The sequence below is a fragment of the Dipodomys spectabilis genome, unplaced genomic scaffold (genome assembly GCF_019054845.1).
Source record: "Dipodomys spectabilis isolate Male_0828 unplaced genomic scaffold, ASM1905484v1 ptg000188l, whole genome shotgun sequence".
Classification (NCBI taxonomy): Eukaryota; Metazoa; Chordata; class Mammalia; order Rodentia; family Heteromyidae; genus Dipodomys; species Dipodomys spectabilis.
The window spans coordinates 2,532,514-2,550,181 of NW_024870865.1; the positions used below are offsets into that span (position 1 = coordinate 2,532,514).

The window sequence follows — 17,668 nt, forward strand, 5'->3', positions numbered from 1 at the left end:
AGTGGTGGTGAGCTTGCTTCATGCTGCCCGAGGCTTCTGCTTTGTCACCCTTCTAGATTGCTTCTATAGGGCTTGTTTTCTCTTTGCATCCCTAGCTTCTCTCCCACACTCACTTCTCCACTGATGATCTTGTTTTCCAATTCACCAAGAAGGTGAAGGCATTCAGAAGCACACTTCCCACTTTCCCCATGCCTCTACATCCACATCTTTCCTCTGCTTTCTTTCCCCATACTGTGTGTGAGCTCTGTGCTCCTGCCTGGGCCCATAGGTCCTTGTGGGAACAGCATCTCGTCCCCTCTTTGTGCCCAAAGACCCTCCTCTGCATCAGTATGCACTCACACTTCACTTTTCTCTATCTTAAAGTGAATTAGCAGAAATCTCTTTGACTCTGCTCATCTCTATCTCATCTGTATACTTTAAAAAAAAATAGCTGGAATCCTCAGAAGTCTCTGTGGCTACCTTTTCCTCCCATTCTTTCTTAGACTGGCTCCAACCAGCCAATCATCCCTTATCTTCCATCAGAAGAGCTCTTGTGGAGCTCTTGACTTCAGCTATCTCCTTACTCCTCGTCCAGTAGTCAGCCTCTCAAATTTGAGGTAAATCAGTTTGTGGACATCAACACAGTTAATCACTTTAATTTGAAGGACTTGGATTGGTTTCTAGGAAGCCAGTTCTGCAGGACAGACACCAGGACAGACACCAGGTTCTCTGTCTTCATTGGTTTTACATCCACTTCTCAATTGGCATGTTTTAGGGCTTCATCCTCAGGCTCCCCTCGCCCCTTCCCCTGCAAGTTACTGGAAACTCAGAACTCAGGGCCTTGTGCTTGCAAGACTGGTAGTCTACCCCTAGTCCTGTTGTTTTTAGTTTGGCAGATAGTGCCTAACTTTGCCTGTGCTGGCTTACACTACACTACATTTCTCCTGTCTCTGCCTTCTAAATAGCTGGTATTACAGGTTTGTGCCATTACATTTAGCCATCCTTAGACTCCTAAATCTCTCTTTACACTTTTTTTTTTTTTTTGGTCCAGTCATGGAGCCTGAACTCTGGGCCTGGGTGCTGTCCCTCAGCTCTTCAGTTCAAGGCTAGCGCTCTACCACTTGAGCCACAGTGCCACTTCCGGCTTTTTTCTTTTTGCTTATCTGGTGCTGAGGAATCGAACCCAGGGCCTCATGCATGCAAGGCAAGCGCTCTACCACTGAGCCACCTTCCCAGCCCCTCTCTTTACACTTTTAAGTGCCTACATGGCCTCCTCTGGTGTCATGGCTTTGAATGCCACCTAGGTAGAGTAGAGGCTGGTAGCTCTCAACTCTCCTCTTAACCTGCCCTCTACTCTGCATATATAATCAAATACTACTTCATACCTTCTTCTGATATTTAACAAGCAATTCTTGTTTTCATCTCAAAAAGGTGACTTGTTGCTGGTCACATTGGCTAATGCCTGTGATCCTAGCTTCTCAGGAAGCTGAGATCTGAGGATTGCAGTTTGAAGCCAACCCAGGCAGGAACATCCATGAGACTCTTATCTCTCCAGTAAACTATCCCCAAAAGCCACAAGTAGTGGAGCACTATCTTTGAGCAAAAATCTCAAGGATAGCATCCAGGACTGACACATATGCGCTTACCCACCTGCATGTGCTTGTGTGTACTCCAATCTTGGGGCTTGAACTCAGGGCCTTGAGCTCTTACTTGGCTTTTTCCACTCAAGGCTGATGCTCTACCACTTGAGCCACACCTCCAGTTCTAAAAGTGATTATAAAAAGCTGGGCATTGGTGGCTCACACTTGTAATGTAATCCTAACTACTCAAGAGGCTGAGATCTAAAGATTCAGGTTCAAAGCCAGCTAGGGCAGAAAAGTTCCCTGTAGACTCATATTTCCAGTCAACCACTCAAAAACCAGAAATGGCACTGTAGCTCAAATGATAGAATTTCTAGTTTTGAGCAAACTCAGGGACAGTGCCCAGACCCTGAGTTCAAGCCCTATGACCAAATAAAAGGCAGTGGCGGTAGCTGTAGTGAATTATAAGACTGTTGGTCATAAGTCTGCTAGTTACATACCAATTTCAGGGATATTTAGATACTGATTTTTTTTCACTGATACCCCTCCCCCCAATTTTGAGTACCTTTTATGTTAGTAGCTAAGGTCTTCAATTGGAACAGTTAGAATGTAATCTTTTGAGCCTCTAGTTACATTTCACAAGATAAAATGTTGCTTTTGAGTCTAAAATGTTTCTTTTTTTTTTTTAACCTCACACATCCTCTAAAATGTTTCTAAGAAACTTCTAGACTACTTTATCTAGAAATCTTGAGGCCTTGAGTTCAAACCCTAGTACCAACAATAACAAATAAAAACAACACCCCCTTGTTTAGTGATGCTTATTGGAAATTCACAATATCAGTTAAAGAATTACAATAAACAGTAAGACTATAAAGGTACAGTTTAAAAAGAAGTAGGTGCGGGGCTGGGAAGTTGGCTCAGTGGTAGAGTGCTTGCCTTGCATGCATGAGGCCCTGGGTTCGATTCCTCAGCACCACATAAGCAGAAAAAAGCCAGACGTGGCACTGTGGCTCAAGTGGTAGAGCTCTAGTCTTGAGCTGAAGAGCTGAGGGACAGGGCCTGGGCCCAGAGTTCAGGCCCCAAGATTAACCAAAAAAAAAAGGAGGTGGTAGCTTATAAGATTAATGGTTTGCCCAGTTGCTTTCTTTTGCTGTGTGTGTGTGTGTGTGTGTGTGTGTGTGTGTGTGTTTGTGTGTGTTTGTGTGTGTTTGTGTGTGTGTGTGTGTGTGTGTGATTGTTATTTGTTGTGGGACTTGAACTCAGGACCTGGATGCTGGCCTTGAGCTCTTTTACTCAAGGCTAGAGCTCTATCACTTTGAGCGACAGCACCACTTGCTGTTTTCTGGTGGTTAGAGATAAGAGTCCCTCACAGACTTTCCTGCGCCTGCTGGCCTTGAATCACAATCTTCAGATCTCAGCCACCTGAGTGGTTAGGATTAGAGGTGTGAGCCACCAGTGCTTTCTTTTTCTCAAATGTGTACTTTGATTTCATTTTTTTTTTTTTTTTTTTTGGGTCCGGTCGTGGGGCCTGAACTCTGGGCCTGGGCGCTGTCCCTCAGCTCTTCAGCTCAAGGCTAGCGCTCTACCACTTGAGCCACAGCACCACTTCCGGCTTTTTCTTTTTGCTTATGTGGTGCTGAGGAATCGAACCCAGGGCCTCGAGCATGCAAGGCAAGCACTCTACCACTGAGCCACCTTCCCAGCCCCGATTTCATTTTTTTTGTCAGTTGTGGGGCCTGAACTCTAGGCCAGAGCATTGTTCCTTAGCTCTTCAGCTCAAGGCTAGCCACAACACCACTTACTTTTTTTTTTTTGCTTAGGTGGTCCTAAGGAATTGAACCCAGGGCCTCATGCATACAAGGCAAGCACTCTACCACTGAGCCACCTTCCCAGCCCCTTGATTTCATTTTTTAAAAGTGATTCAGCCTGGTTTTTATTTAAAAATTTTTATTGCAAAATATACCTAACATAAAATTTCCCTCTTAATTTTTCTTTTTTTGCCAGTCCTGGGGCTTGAACTCCGGGCCTGAGCACTGTCCCTGAGCTTCTTTTGCTCAAGGATAATACTGTACCACTTGAGCCACAGCACCATTTCAAGCCTTTTCTGTTTATGTGGTACTGATACTTTGCCTCCCACCTAGGGAGTAGGTATCCTTTTGATCTCAGCTTTCTGTTAAAACTAATGGTCTTTATGAACCCAGGGCTTCATGCATGCTAGGCAAGCACTCTACCACTAAGCCACATTCCCAGCCCCACCCTCCTAATTTTTAAGTGTTGAGTACAATATTGTATTATTAGCATATTTTATGTTGAATTTTTTTTTTTTTTAACTTTTATTTGCTCCTTTTTCAAATGAGTGCTTTCTTGTCAAGGCATTTGGTTATTAAACTTTTGTTGTTGTTGGTCATGGGTCTTGAACTCTGAGGCTGAGCACTGTCCCTCAGTTCTTCAGCTCAAGGCTAGTGCTCTACCACTTGAGCCACAGCACCACTTCTGGTTTTCTGGGAATTGGAGATGAGAGTCTCATGGATGTACCTGCCCGGGCTGGCTTTAAACCATGATCCTTAAATCTCAGCCTCCTGAGTAGCTAGGATTACAGGCATGAGCCACTGGCACCCGGCTTGGTTCTTAAACTCTTGTTATTGATGGTTATTGATAATGTGAATATTGGTGATTACTGATAATGTGAGTGGTAGTGTTCTTGCATGCAACTGTGTTTGTGCCATTCAAGAATGCCCTTTCCTTCCTTTTGTAGATTCGGCGGAGGCGTCTGGCGCGACTTGCTGGTGGACAGACTTCCCAGCCAACTACCCCACTTACCTCTCCCCAGAGGGAGAACCCTCCTGGGCCTCCAATAGCAGCATCAGCTCCAGGCCCTTCCCAGAGTCTTGGTCTCAATGTCCACAACATGACCCCAGCTACCTCCCCGATAGGTGCAGCAGGTAAGCCTTTGCCTCCCACCTGGGGAGTAGGTATCCTTTTGATCTCAGCTTAGAGCCAGCAATTTTAAAAGGAAAAGAGCATTGTAGCATGCATTTGTTAGTGTATATTCATTTTGATAGTGACCTGTCAAAAGAAATTGTATTCTTTATCATATATATATATATATATGTATCTTATGTATATATCTTAATGTATCTTCTTTTTCAAACAGGCTCAGGTCTTATCTCTGACTAAGACTCAGTTTGCTTTTGCTAGTTTTATAAATCTGGTTGATGCATCTCTTTTTTTGGGGGGTGGGGGAGTCCGGTCGTGGGGCCTGAACTCTGGGCCTGGGCGCTGTCCCTCAGCTCTTCAGCTCTTCAGCTCAAGGCTAGCGCTCTACCACTTGAGCCACAGCGCCACTTCCAGCCTTTTTTCTTTTTGCTTATGTGGTGCAGAGGAATCGAACCCAGGGCCTCATGCATGTAAGGCAAGCGCTCTACTGCTGAGCCACCTTCCCAGCCCTGCATCTCTTTCTTGAATTCATCCCTCTGTCCCTTCCACTCCCTCCATCCTTCTTCCCCTTCATAGATTTACTGCTGTGCTACATGTGCAGCCCTTATGATGAAAGAATCTGAAAATACAAGATCAAAAAATGGCTCAATAAAATGATAGTAGATTTTTTGTCTTCATCTACATTAGCACAAAAATTTTAATAAATTTTAGTAGGTATTGAGGATGTAGCTCATTGGCAAGTATCTAGTGCTTATCTAGCATGTGCAAGATCCTAGGTTCCATCTCAGCACTGAAAAAAACAAACACATTTCTTCTGATGTGATGTATTTTAGAAGTATCTCATTGACAACTATTTAACTATGGTAAAGGTTCCTTTCTTTCTTTCACTTTCTTTCTCCCTTTCTTTATCTCTTCCCCTCTTTTCTCCTGTCCTCTCTCTCTCTCTCTCTCTCTCCTTTCCTCCCCCTCTCTTTCTCTGTCTCCCTCCCTACCTCCCTCCCTCCCTCCCTTCCTTCTCCTCTTTCCCTCTCTGTACCAGTCCTATGGCTTGAACTCAGGGCCTGGGCACTGTCCCTGAGCTTTTTTGCTCATGGTTTAGCACTCTAGTGCTAGCCATAGCTCCACTTCCAGCTTTTTGGTGATTTATTGGAGACAAGAGGCTCACAGACTCTCCTGCCTGGGCTGACTTTGAACATCAGTCCTCAGATTGCAGCCTCCTCAATAGCTAGGATTACAGATTGAGCCATTTGCACCCGGCAAAGCTTTTTTTTTTTGGGTCCGGTCGTGGGGCCTGAACTCTGGGCCTGGGCGCTGTCCCTCAGCTCTTCAGCTCAAGGCTAGCACTCTACCACTTGAGCCACAGCGCCACTTCCGGCTTTTATTCTTTTTGCTTATGTGGTGCTGAGGAATCGAACCCAGGAACTCAGGCATGAAAGGCAAGCGCTCTACCACTGTGCCAACTTCCCAGCCCCAGCTTTTTTTTTTTTAAAATACATGAAGCCATAATTGATATCTAGTACCTTTTGAGCTGTGGTCTGGTGCGTTGAAGGGCTCAGGATTGCAATGGTGTATTTGTCTTTTCCTTGGAAGAAGTATTTACAGCTGTACTGTTATCTCACCATGATTGGTCCATGCTTATAATTTTAGAATCAGTTTAGGGGGTATTCCTTCCTGTCATTTCTCTTTCTTACATGGCTGTATAACAATCTAGTTATCCTATTCCTCACCTGCCCTCTGTCTTGTGCACTAGAACAAGGCTAGGAGAAAACTCAGAACCATACTGTCATTTCCAATTCATGATCACAAACTCAGTTGGACCTATAGTATTGTCAGGTATTTCCATTACATTTTCTCATTCAGTTTCCCTCTCTGATAGTGGATTTTATTTATACCTTTCCTCCAACGTGCAATGCTTAATTCTCCATACACACCCTCAGGCTTTCTATTATATTGAGAAAACTGGTAGGCAGAAGGGAATCTCAATAAACCCCACCCTCTCATCCATCTCCCTACCTGATGCATGCCTAGTTCTTGTTAGGACAAACAGTTCCTATTCTATTGAAGCCTGGCCCCCCATATCACCGTTCCTCTTGTCTATTCAGAGCCATGGTTTCAGCAATTCCATTTCCCTCCTCTCATAAGATTTTTTTTTAATATAATATCCTGTGTACACCACTGTTACTTCTTATGGGAATCTTAAATAGTAACTCTTGATTCTTTCCCTTGCCCTTTCCACACATCTCTGTAACACTTCACAACCAAACTCTGAAATGGTTTACTAGTCTTCTTTCATCTCCTTTTTTTTGTCCTTGTGTCCTTTGCTGAATTGACTCCAAGTGCCCGAGACCTCTGTTGTTTGCTCTGAGTCACTGTCTGGTCTGACCTGTCAGCCTCATTTGGCATAGCTTTCATACTCTCCTTGAAACACCACCTTTTTCTTACTTCTAGAACATCAGCCTCTCCTCATATTTGTCCTGTTTTAGTTCTCTGCATGGTTCCTTTTCATTTCCCTGACTTTTATAATAGTAGGATGTCACAGTCCAATATTTAACCATGCTCTCTTTATCTGTGGTTTATCTTCTTATTGATTTCCAGCTTTAATTACTACCTCTAATTTGATGAGTCCTAAGTTTGCATCTTTAGTTCAGCCCTACTCTTTGAACCTCAGACTCATAATAATACAATGACTTTTTTTTTTTTTTTCTTGTGCTCTTCCTGGGGCTTGAATTCAGAGTCTGGACACTATCCCTGAGCTTTTGTGTTCAAGATTAGCACCCTACCACTTTAGCTACAGCTTCACTTCTGGCTTTTTGGAGGCTAATTAGAATTAAGTCTTAAGGACTTCACTTCCCTGGGCTGGATTTGATCCTCTATCCTCAGATATTAATATCCTGAGTAGCTAGGATTACAGGCATAAGCCTCCAGCACCTGGCTGGGAATTTTTTTTTTTTGTCAGTCATGGGGCTTCAACTCTGGGCCTGGGTGCTCAGCTCAAGGTGAGCACTTTACCACTTAAGCCACAGCACCACTTCTGGTTTTGTGGTGGTTAATTGGAGATAACTGTCTCATGGACTTTCCTGCCCAGGCTGGCTTTGAACCACAATCATCTCAGCCTCCTGAGTAGCTAGGATTACAGGCATGAGCCACCAGTGCCTGGCAGGGAAATTCTTTTAAGGGCCAGATAACCAATGTTTTTGCTTTTATAGGCCATAAGGTTTATAGCTGTTTACCTCTGTAAACCTTTGAGAATTTCATTTGTCTCTCTCTTTTTTTTTTTTGGTCATCCGTGGGGCCTGAACTCTGGGCCTGGGGCACTGTCCCTTAGCTCTTCAGCTCAAGGCTAGCTTTTTACCACTTGAGCCACACTGCCACTTCTAGCTTTTTCTGCTTATGTGGTGCTGAGGAATCGAACCCAGGGCCTCATGCATGCAAGGCAAGCACTCTACCATTGAGCCACCTTCCCCGTCCCACCTTTGAGAATTTCAAAGCAGCCTAGAACTAAACTAGATTTTTGCTTCCTCTTATTATTTCTTCCATTACTGGCGCATTCCCCAACATCTCTTGTCTATATTAATGGTATGACTTTCGAACTAGTCTCTCTGGCACCTGCCTGCTGAACTTTGGTCTGTTCTCAGTGGAGAGATGTTTGGCCCACTATCACAATAGTGCAGCATTGTGTAACAGCAATTCTATTACCACAAACTAACACAAAGACTTGGGCATCTCAAATAAACAAGTAAAAAGAAACAAAAACAATACTGGGTCCTAATGTGATCTCTGCTATAGTTCATCATTCAATTCCTGAACATTCCAGGGTGATCCTAACTTTTTTTAGGGCCTTTACACTTGCTGTCTTTATGCCTAGAACAGTTGCTTATCCTTGTAGTCCTAGCCACTCAGGAGGCTGAGATCTGAGGATCGAGGTTCCATGCAAGCACAGGCAGAATAGTCGATGAAACTCTTTATCTCCAGTTAACTACCAAAAAGAAAGCCAGAAAAGGAGCTGTGTCTCAATGGTAGGGTGCTGTCCTTGAGTGAGAAAGCCAAGTGAGAGTTCAGGGCTCTGAATTCAAGCCTCAATGCTGGTGCCTCACCACAAGAGAAGAAATAAACATTTTCAGGGTAATGTGGCTGTAAACAAGAGATTAGTCATTGTCCTCTCCTCCCTCCTTAAACACAGACAAATACTAAGTGCATGGTTGCCCATGGTGAGGAGCACCTTCCCCAGAATTCACTTAGTAGCTTTCTTAGTTGGGGTGCTTCCAATTGCAAAGAACGGAAGTAAGGCTCAAGAAGCCATAAGGGTCCTGCAAATAGCTTCTCCCTATGGAGTCCCAGTTGCTGCAGGGCCATCTGCTCAGTATTCCTTTGCCAGGGCTACCGTAACAACATGCCACAAACTTGATATGTTAGAACAACAGAAACTGATTTTCTATGTGAACCTTCAAGTCTGGAATCAGGATGTTTGGCCTGGTCGCTGAAGGCTCTGAGGAAGAATCTATCCTGACTCTTCTGGCATCTGCTGGTTGGTCCCTTGGCTGTGGCAGGAAAGCTCCAGGCCTTGCCTTCATCATGGCTGTCTTCTCTCCATGAATGTCTACTAATACTTTCTTATTCCTTCATTTTGCCATCTTAGATACTAGGGATTAGGGACTACCCTAATCCTATATGTCTTCATTTTAGACAGCTTATGGCTGCAAAGATCTCTCTTCTAATTTGGAATATTATTTCAGTTTTGTAGGTTTCCCTTTACACACAAGGTTAGGACAGAGACCATACTAGTGTTCTTCACATCCTAGTCCCCAGCACCATACTTAACTAATTTCTAGTAGGCACTTGATTACAGGAATCAAAGAAATACGTTTTTTTTATTGTTGGTAGTGGTGGTGGAAATATAAGAAGCACAATAAAAAAATTAATTAAATTTAAATTATAGGCATAGTGGCACATACCTATAATTCTAGCTACTCAGGAAGCTGAGATCTAAGGATCATGATTTGAAGCCAGCCCAGGCAGGAAAATCCTTGAAGCTCTTATCTCCAACTAACTACAAAAAAAAAAAAGCTGAAAGAGGAGCTGTGGTTCCAGTGGTAGAGTGTGAGCCTTGAGCAAAAAAGCTCAGGAACAGTGCCCAGGCTCTGAGTTCAAGCTCTAGGACCAGTGCGCGCGCGTGCACACGTGCACTTACACACACACACACACACACACACACACACCCCTTCTACCAGTACCACACACACACACACACATCCCTTCTACCAGTATTACTCCTTTTATCATGACTATCAGGTCTGTTTGTTTTTACTGGTACTCTGAACAAAATTTTAAAATCCTCTATGCCTATTCATCTTCCTCTAAAATTTTTAAAAAAGCTAATGCTGAGTACTTCATATACATGATAATGTAAATGTGCCTGCAAAACACCCTGTGGAGTCCCTGGGGTCGTCCAGTCTCCTTACCATCAATCTTTGACCATCAGGTCATTGATCTTCCAAATTTGGTATTCATCATCCTCAGACCCTCTTTGCACTAAATTGTTTTTTCAACATAACAAATGCTATCTGAGAAACGATTTTATTTGGGAATGCACAGAGGATTGTAACCCAAAACAAACACACACACACACACACACACACATACACACTGATGGATCATAAATATAGTTAGAAATGCGAAGGAAAAACAAGGTTTTAAAGGTGGTAAAATGAGGAAGGTTATACAAATTGTGTTTAAGCAGTTATCATTGTTTGAAAGAATCAATAACAACAAGGATGTCCTCATTCCAAGGTTAAGTAGGCGGATACCATCATCCTCTGAATATTCTTTGTGTAAAGCCACAGTGGCCTTTGTTCAAGATTGTGGTTTTCAGAGTCCTTTTTATTGATTTTTTAAGAAAAATACTGGTATTGGGACTTGAACTCAGGGCCTTGCAGTCTCCCTTGGCTTTTTTACTCAAGACTGGCACTCTTGCACTTGAGCTGTATTTTTTATGTTTGACAAAGACAAAAAGCTAAGATGTTTAGCTTACATATTGGAAACAAATACACAAATAATTAGAGGCTTAAAAAGATAGAATATAAGTTAGCAACCTCTTCCTGAAAAGGAATATGGCAGCAGCAAGAGTTTTGTAAATAGGTAAATTCAATATTATTTTCATTTCAAGAAATTCATCTAGAAAATCATCTGAAATAATATAAAAATTTATGTGCAAAAAGTTACAATCAGTCCAGGTGCTGGTAGGCCATGCCCCTAATCCTACTTTGGAGGCTGAGATCTGAGGATAACTGTTCAAAGCAAGCCCAGGCAGAAAAGTCTCTACTTAGTCACCAAAAAAGCTAGAAGTAGGACTGTGGCTCAAGTGGTAGAGCACTAGCCTTGAACACAAAGGCTCAGGGACAGTGCCTAGGCTCTAAGAACTGACACACAAAAAATGTTATAATCTCATTTTTCACAGAAGCAGAATATTTAACCAACTTTCTAACAATAAGGATATTAGTAAATTATGAGAGGATGTTCAATAACTTTGAAAACTCACGTTTTTTTGAAGAAGCTATGAGATTTTGAGATTTATGAGATTTTTGTAAAAATGTGAGCATATTGGATTATCAACAGTGCTTTGTGTGGTGGTGGGAGCTATGGGGCTGGGGAAGAAGTCACTGCAGACTGGTAGCCTAAGGATGCCCCCTCTCTTACCTGGTAAGTTGTGCTGGAAACAGGCTTGCCTTGCTAGTCCATCCTACTTGCTAGTCCATTCTACTAAAGTAGGTCTATAGAGCTGGTGCATACACTCATATATGGGATTCGTTGAGTCTTTACACAGAGCTATAAGGGAGGCAGTATTACAAGTTGATATGTAAAACTACTAAGTGAAATGATCTGCTCAAAACCTCGTAACTGCAAACCATGCAGTCAGGATTCTTGTCTGAGTCTCTTTGTAAAATAAACATTTGTTTTGTTTTTAACTGAGTATAGAGAAAAGTTATGAAGATAGTTCAGATAATTCCCATGTAGCCTTCATTTAGTTTTCCTTATGCTATTAAGTAAGAAGTGGTGCATTAGTCAAAGGCATAGTTCTGATATTGTTTGGGGGGTGTGATGATGTCTGTGACTTTTTTCTTCTTTTTTTTTTTTTTGGTCTAGTACTGGGGCTTGAACTGAGGGCCTTGGTACTGTTCCGTAGCCCTTTCACTCAAGACTGGAATAGTGTCACTTGATCCACACCTCCACTTTGGGCTTTTTGGTAGAAATAAGAGTCTCCTGGATTTTCCTGCCCAGGCTGGCTTCAAACTACGATCCTCATATCTCAGCCTCCTGAGTAGCTAGGATTACAGGTGTGAGCCACCAGCACCAGGTGTGAGCCACCAGTGCCCAGCATGAGTACATTTCTTTTTAGATAATATCACCCTTTCCCTTGCTCTCTCCCAGTTCTTCTCTCCTGTCCCCACCTCAAATTGAATAGTTCATTTTCAACATAGTATCAGCTACTGCTACATTTGTTCACCCATTGTCCTTCCATTTCCATTTCCTCTGTTATTCTCCCAAAGACAGATAAATAAACAAGACCGAAAGAAAACAACAACAACAAAGAAAAACTTCTACTTCCATTTCCTGGAGTTCACTTAATAAATAATTTATATGATTAGATACACATAGGCATTGTGCCTTTGTATTCCTGTTTTGTTTTTTTTTTCTTCTTCTTCTTTTTGTTGGTCATGGGGCCTGCACTCTGGGCCTGGGCGCTGTCCCTCAGCTCTTCAGCTCAAGGCTAGTGCTCTACCACTTGAGCCACAGTGCCACTTACAGCTTTTTCTGCTTATGTGGTGCTGAGGAATCAAACCAAGGGCCTGATGCTTGCAAGGCAAGCACTTTACCGCTGAGCCACCTTCCCAGCCCTGTGTTCCTGTCTTAAGAGTGTCCTTCTTTGGTCTCACTGTATGTGAATGCCTAGAGTCCTGTATAATTTATCATGTCCTGGTGTTTTAGATCTCATTTCTGCATAGGAGAGAAAACATGAACTGTTTGTCTCTCTGAGCTTGACTTAACGTGATTTGTATTAGGTCCATCCATTTCCCTGTAAATGACAGAGTATTATTCTTTCTAATGGCTGTGTAAAATTCCACTGTGTACCACATTTTTTGGATCCACTCATCTATTGTAGGACATCTGGGTTGTTTCCATACTTGGCTGTTGTGAATAGTGCCGCAATGAACATGATTGTACAAGTGTCTTTATATCCTTGCTTGTGATGTTCTGGGTAAATGCCCAGGAGTGGTATGGCTTTGTTGTTGTAGAAAATACATTTTGGGGGCTAGGAATGTGGTTTATTGATAGAGTGCTTGCCTAGCATGCAGGAAGCCGTGGGTTCAATTCCTCAATACCACATAAACAGAAAAAACCTGGGAGTGGTGCTGTGGCTCAAGTGGTAGAGTGCTAGTCTTGAGCAAAAAGAAGCTCAGGGACATTGCCCAAGACCTGAGTTCAAGCTCCAGGACTGGCAAAAGAAAAAAAAGAAAGAGAGAGAGAGAGAGAGAGAGGAAGAAAGAAAGACAGAAAGAAAGAAAAGGAAGGAAAAAAAGAAACTACATTTTGGTTTGGGGTTTTTTTGGTTGTTTTTCAGTAAGTGTGTGTGTGTGTGTGTGTGTGTGTGTGTGTGTGTGTTGCTACTGGGGCTTGAACTCAGGGTTTTGCACTCTCTTTTGCTCTCAGTTGGTACTGTACCACTTGAGATATGTCTCCAGTACCAGCTTTTTTGCTGACTAATTGGAGTTAAGGGTTTTCTGGATTTAATTGTCTGGGCTGGCTTTGAGCCATGAGATCCTCAGATCTCAGCATCCTAAGTATTAGCTTCTTTTAGAATTTGCCATGTACCCATATAAATGTGTGTATGTTTGTATATATATATGTTGTAGGTATGGAGGGAGGGTATTGGAACAGGTCCAGCTTTATTAGATTAACAATAGGCATTTGTTCTGGTTTATACCTAAAAAGGAATAGCAAACACTACAAGACTGTACTGTGCAGGGCTGGAAAGTTTTGGCTCAGTGGTAGAGTGCTTGCCTTGCATGCATGAGGCCCTGGGTTCAATTCCTCAGCACCACATAAACAGAAAGAAGGAAGCAGCTCAGAGACAGTGGCCAGGTCCTGAGTTCAAGCCCCAGAACTGGCAAAAAAAAAAAAAAAATGTACTGTGCAGTATGGTATTTATTCCTGTAGCTTTTGTGATATTTCATGCATGCTAGTAGGAAGGAAGTCTTGCAGAAATAAGATCTTTCTTAATTTTTTTTGGCTCTGGCTTTCCCACACAGAATGTATACTTTATCTTCAACCAGCTCTCAGCTTGCCATAGAAGTTTGGGAACTGCCATCTTGAATGTTTCAAATTCCTGTTTTATTAAGTAGACATGGTTTTCTCCACTATGTGTTATATGCACCCTCACTTTTGGAAGATTTATTTTTAAATTGACATTTGAAAATTTTATTCTTCTAAAGGATATCAGAGGAGGTTGTGTCAGAGCTTCAATTCTTTAGTATCTCCTTTATAATGAAGAAGAGGGGAAAAAAATCCTACTCTTTGAAGCTCAGCTTCCATCTGGGATTTCTTACAGAAATGGAAGGTAGAAAGGAGGAGAAGAGTATGTGTGTGTTTTCAGAGAGTAATAGTTTGTGCTATTGCTTTGATGTGTTTTAATCATGATAATTTAATTTGTATTCTAACTGTGATGAAAGAGATCATGAGTTTTGTTAGTTTGTTTTGCCAGTCCTGGGGCTTGAACTCAGGACCTAGGCAGTGTCCCTGAGCTTCTTTTGCTCAAGACTAGCACTCTACCACTTGAGCCACAGAGCCTCTTCCAGCCTTTCTTGTCTATGTGGTATGAGGAATCCAACCCAGGGCTTCATGCATGCTAGGCAAGTACTCTACCACTAAGCCACATTCCCAACCTAGAGACCATGAGTTTTGTAGTTTTAGGAATGAGTAGAGTCCCATGGTGTTTGGAAATTGAGGAACAGGGGCAAGGAATGTGGCTTAGTGGTAGAGTGCTTGCCTAGCATGCATGAAGCCCTGGGTTCAATTCCTCAGTACCACATAAACACAGAAAGCTGGAAATGGTGCTATGGTTCACATGGTAGAGTGCTAGCCTTGAGCACAAAGAGGCTCAGGGACAGTGCCCAGGTCCTGAGTGCAAGCCCCAGCACTGGCAAAAAAAAAGAAAAGAAATTGAGGAACCATATATGTATGATAAATTGTGGGAAGAATTGTTTCATGTGAGCTGCAAGGAATGAGCATGTGGAAGGTGCAGAAAAAATTTAATTCACATGATATCTTTGAAGTCCTATAAAATATCACAAAAGCTACAGGAATAAATACCATACTGCACAGTACATTTTTTTTTTTTTTTTTGCCAGTTCTGGGGCTTGAACTCAGGACCTGGCCACTGTCTCTGAGCTGCTTCCTTCTTTCTGTTTATGTGGTGCTGAGGAATTGAACCCAGGGCCTCATGCATGCAAGGCAAGCACTCTACCACTGAGCCAAAACTTTCCAGCCCTGCACAGTACAGTCTTGTACTGCATTACTGTTACTATGTGCTATCCATATACTATTGTGGTTACAAATATAGGTGTTTTTGTTTGTTTTTTGTCAGTCATGGAGCTTGAACTCTGAGCCTGTGTGCTGGCCCTGAGCCCTTCAGCTCAAGGCAAGTCCTCTACCACTTGAGCCACAGCACCACTTGCGGTTTTTCTGGTGGTCAATTGGAGATAAGTGTTTTACAGACTTTCCTGCCAGGGCTGGATTTGAAGGGCAATCCTCAGATCTCAGCCTCCTGAGTAGCTAGGGTTACAGGCATGAGCCACCGGCTACAAATACAGTTTTTAAAATAACTTAATGTGGGGCTGGGGTGTGGCTCAAATGGGTACAATACCTGGCTAGCAAATTCAGGGCTCCTTTTCATGAAACCCTAGTACTGCCGAAACCTAAAAAGTCACTGATGGGGAAGGTGCTGTGAGAATAATCTTTCCCCACACTAATGAGGCCCTTTCACTGTCCTGTAAGCTCCTTGAACACAAGAACAATATCAGGTTCTTTGTGTTTTTTTCTACCAAGATGACCTTGACTAAATGGATGAAAAGACATTGTTTCATTTAGTCCATTTCTACTTACCATTTTTTCATTTTGTTATAAAGATTTTAAACATATAGTAAAGTTGAAAGACTTTTGCAACGAACACATATACATGCCATTTACATTCCATCATTAACTGTTTTTTTTTTTTTTTGCTTGTCCTGAGGCTTGAACTTTGGGTCTGGGCCCATTCCCTGAGCTTCTTTTACACTCTACCACAGCCCTACTTCTGGCTTTTTCTGAATAATTTATTGGAGATAAGAGTCTTATGAATTTTCCTGACTAGGCTGACTTTGAACCATGATCCTAAGGTCTCATCCTCCTGAGTAACTAGGATTACAGGCATGAGCCACTAGCACCCAGCTCTGTGTATATGTGTGTGTATGTGAGAGGTGGGGGGAGAGGGAGAGAGAGGGAGTGTGTGTATGTGTGTACTGAGGCTTGAACTCAGAGCCTGGGTGCTGTCCCTTAACTTTTTTACTCAAACCTTGGCTCTACTTTTGGCTTTTTGCTGGTTAATTGGAAATGAGTCTCATGAGCTTTCCTGCCTGGGCTCACTTGAATGGTGATCTTTGGATCTTAATCTCCTGAGTAGTTAGAATTATGGATATGAGCCACCAGTGCCTGCTTCCACCACTGACATTGTATTACATATCTATCTCTCCATTAAGGTATCTTACTTTTCAAGAGTCTTTCAGCACTCTCATGGAAAACTAAATTGTATTTAGAGAATATCATTTGTGTTTATGAGAGAGATGATGAACCAGTTTTGGCATCAGATATTGGTCTGTTACTGGCCTCATGATCTATATAAGAAAATGATAATTTCCTTGTTTTATTCTAGAATGTTAATATTACTTCAGCACGTATTATGGTCTGATGTAAATCCTCAGTTCTTCAGCATGTGAGGGTATCAATGCAGATGGTGTGTTCACTGCTGCCTTTATCATTGACTTTCATATCACTCACTCAGGCTTCAATCACTTGTGTGTTTGTTGTATAGGAGTCGCCCATCGGAGCCAGAGCAGTGAGGGAGTTAGTTCTCTCAGCAGCTCACCTTCCAACAGCCTTGAGACGCAATCTCAGTCCCTCTCACGTTCCCAGAGCATGGATATCGACGGTGTCTCTTGTGAGAAAAGGTAACCAGAAGGCCATTCTCTCATGTATTATTTTACTTATGGAAAAGGACAGTGCCACTTTCCTTAGTCTCCATTCCAGTAGTCTAAAATGCCAGCCCAGAGATTCCTGCCAGTCCCTACTGAATTAGAGCTAAATTTCTTAAATTGAAAGGTCTTTATATCACTCTGAAATGTTCTTTATGTATTTGTTGGTGCTAAATGTCTTTTCTGAAATAAGTTGTGTGTGGTTTAAAAAAAAAGACAACCTCAGGGCTAATGTGTGACATGCAAGGAAAAAGAGAAGTGATGTCAATAATGGATGTGTGAAAAGCCCCATATGTGAAACATTGATTAGGATATGCAAGGACAGTGGGGGAGAAGAGGCCAAGAATCAAGCAGATCTAAAACACAGGTAAGCCAGACAGGACATGGTTAGAGTGAGGGCTATCAGGTTCTTGTATTATTAGGGAGAATGGTAAAGATACTGACTAACTTTGAATTTAAACAAATGCTAAAATTTCAAGAGTAACCATTGAAAAGAATAATAATGCAATACAGCCTTGTCCCCCAACATCAAAATATATTCCAAGACCCGTGATGGACATCTAAAGCCACAGCAATACCAAACCCTTGTGTGTTGTTTTTATTTATTCTCTGCTACATTGCCACATAGTGTCAGAGTTCATCTTTGGTTCTAGGTTTTATATCTAGGTGCTTCCTTAGTGTCACTCTGTCTTGGGCTTTGTGACCACAGTTAAGTAAGAGTTACCTGAACAGAAGTACTTTGACCTTCCATCTGCTAACTAAGCTAAGTAATTAATGGGAAGGTAGCATATACCATGGGGATAAGCTGGAGGAAGGGTAATTTACATTCTAAGGAGAATGATGGCATGAGATTTTATCATACTGCTTAGATGGGATGTGATTTCAAACTTG

General features: G+C 42.3%; 1 protein-coding gene across 2 annotated transcripts in view; it reads left to right on the forward strand.

Annotated features, from left to right (window-relative positions):
• Ube4b (ubiquitination factor E4B) overlaps positions 1-17,668 on the forward strand; it is a 118,732-nt gene that overhangs the window by 23,995 nt on the left and 77,069 nt on the right. For both annotated transcript variants that reach the window (XM_042695638.1, XM_042695639.1), the window contains exons 2-3: positions 4,315-4,501; positions 16,618-16,753. In XM_042695638.1, the coding sequence (XP_042551572.1) occupies positions 4,315-4,501; positions 16,618-16,753 (323 nt within the window). The remainder of the gene's footprint in view (positions 1-4,314; positions 4,502-16,617; positions 16,754-17,668) is intronic.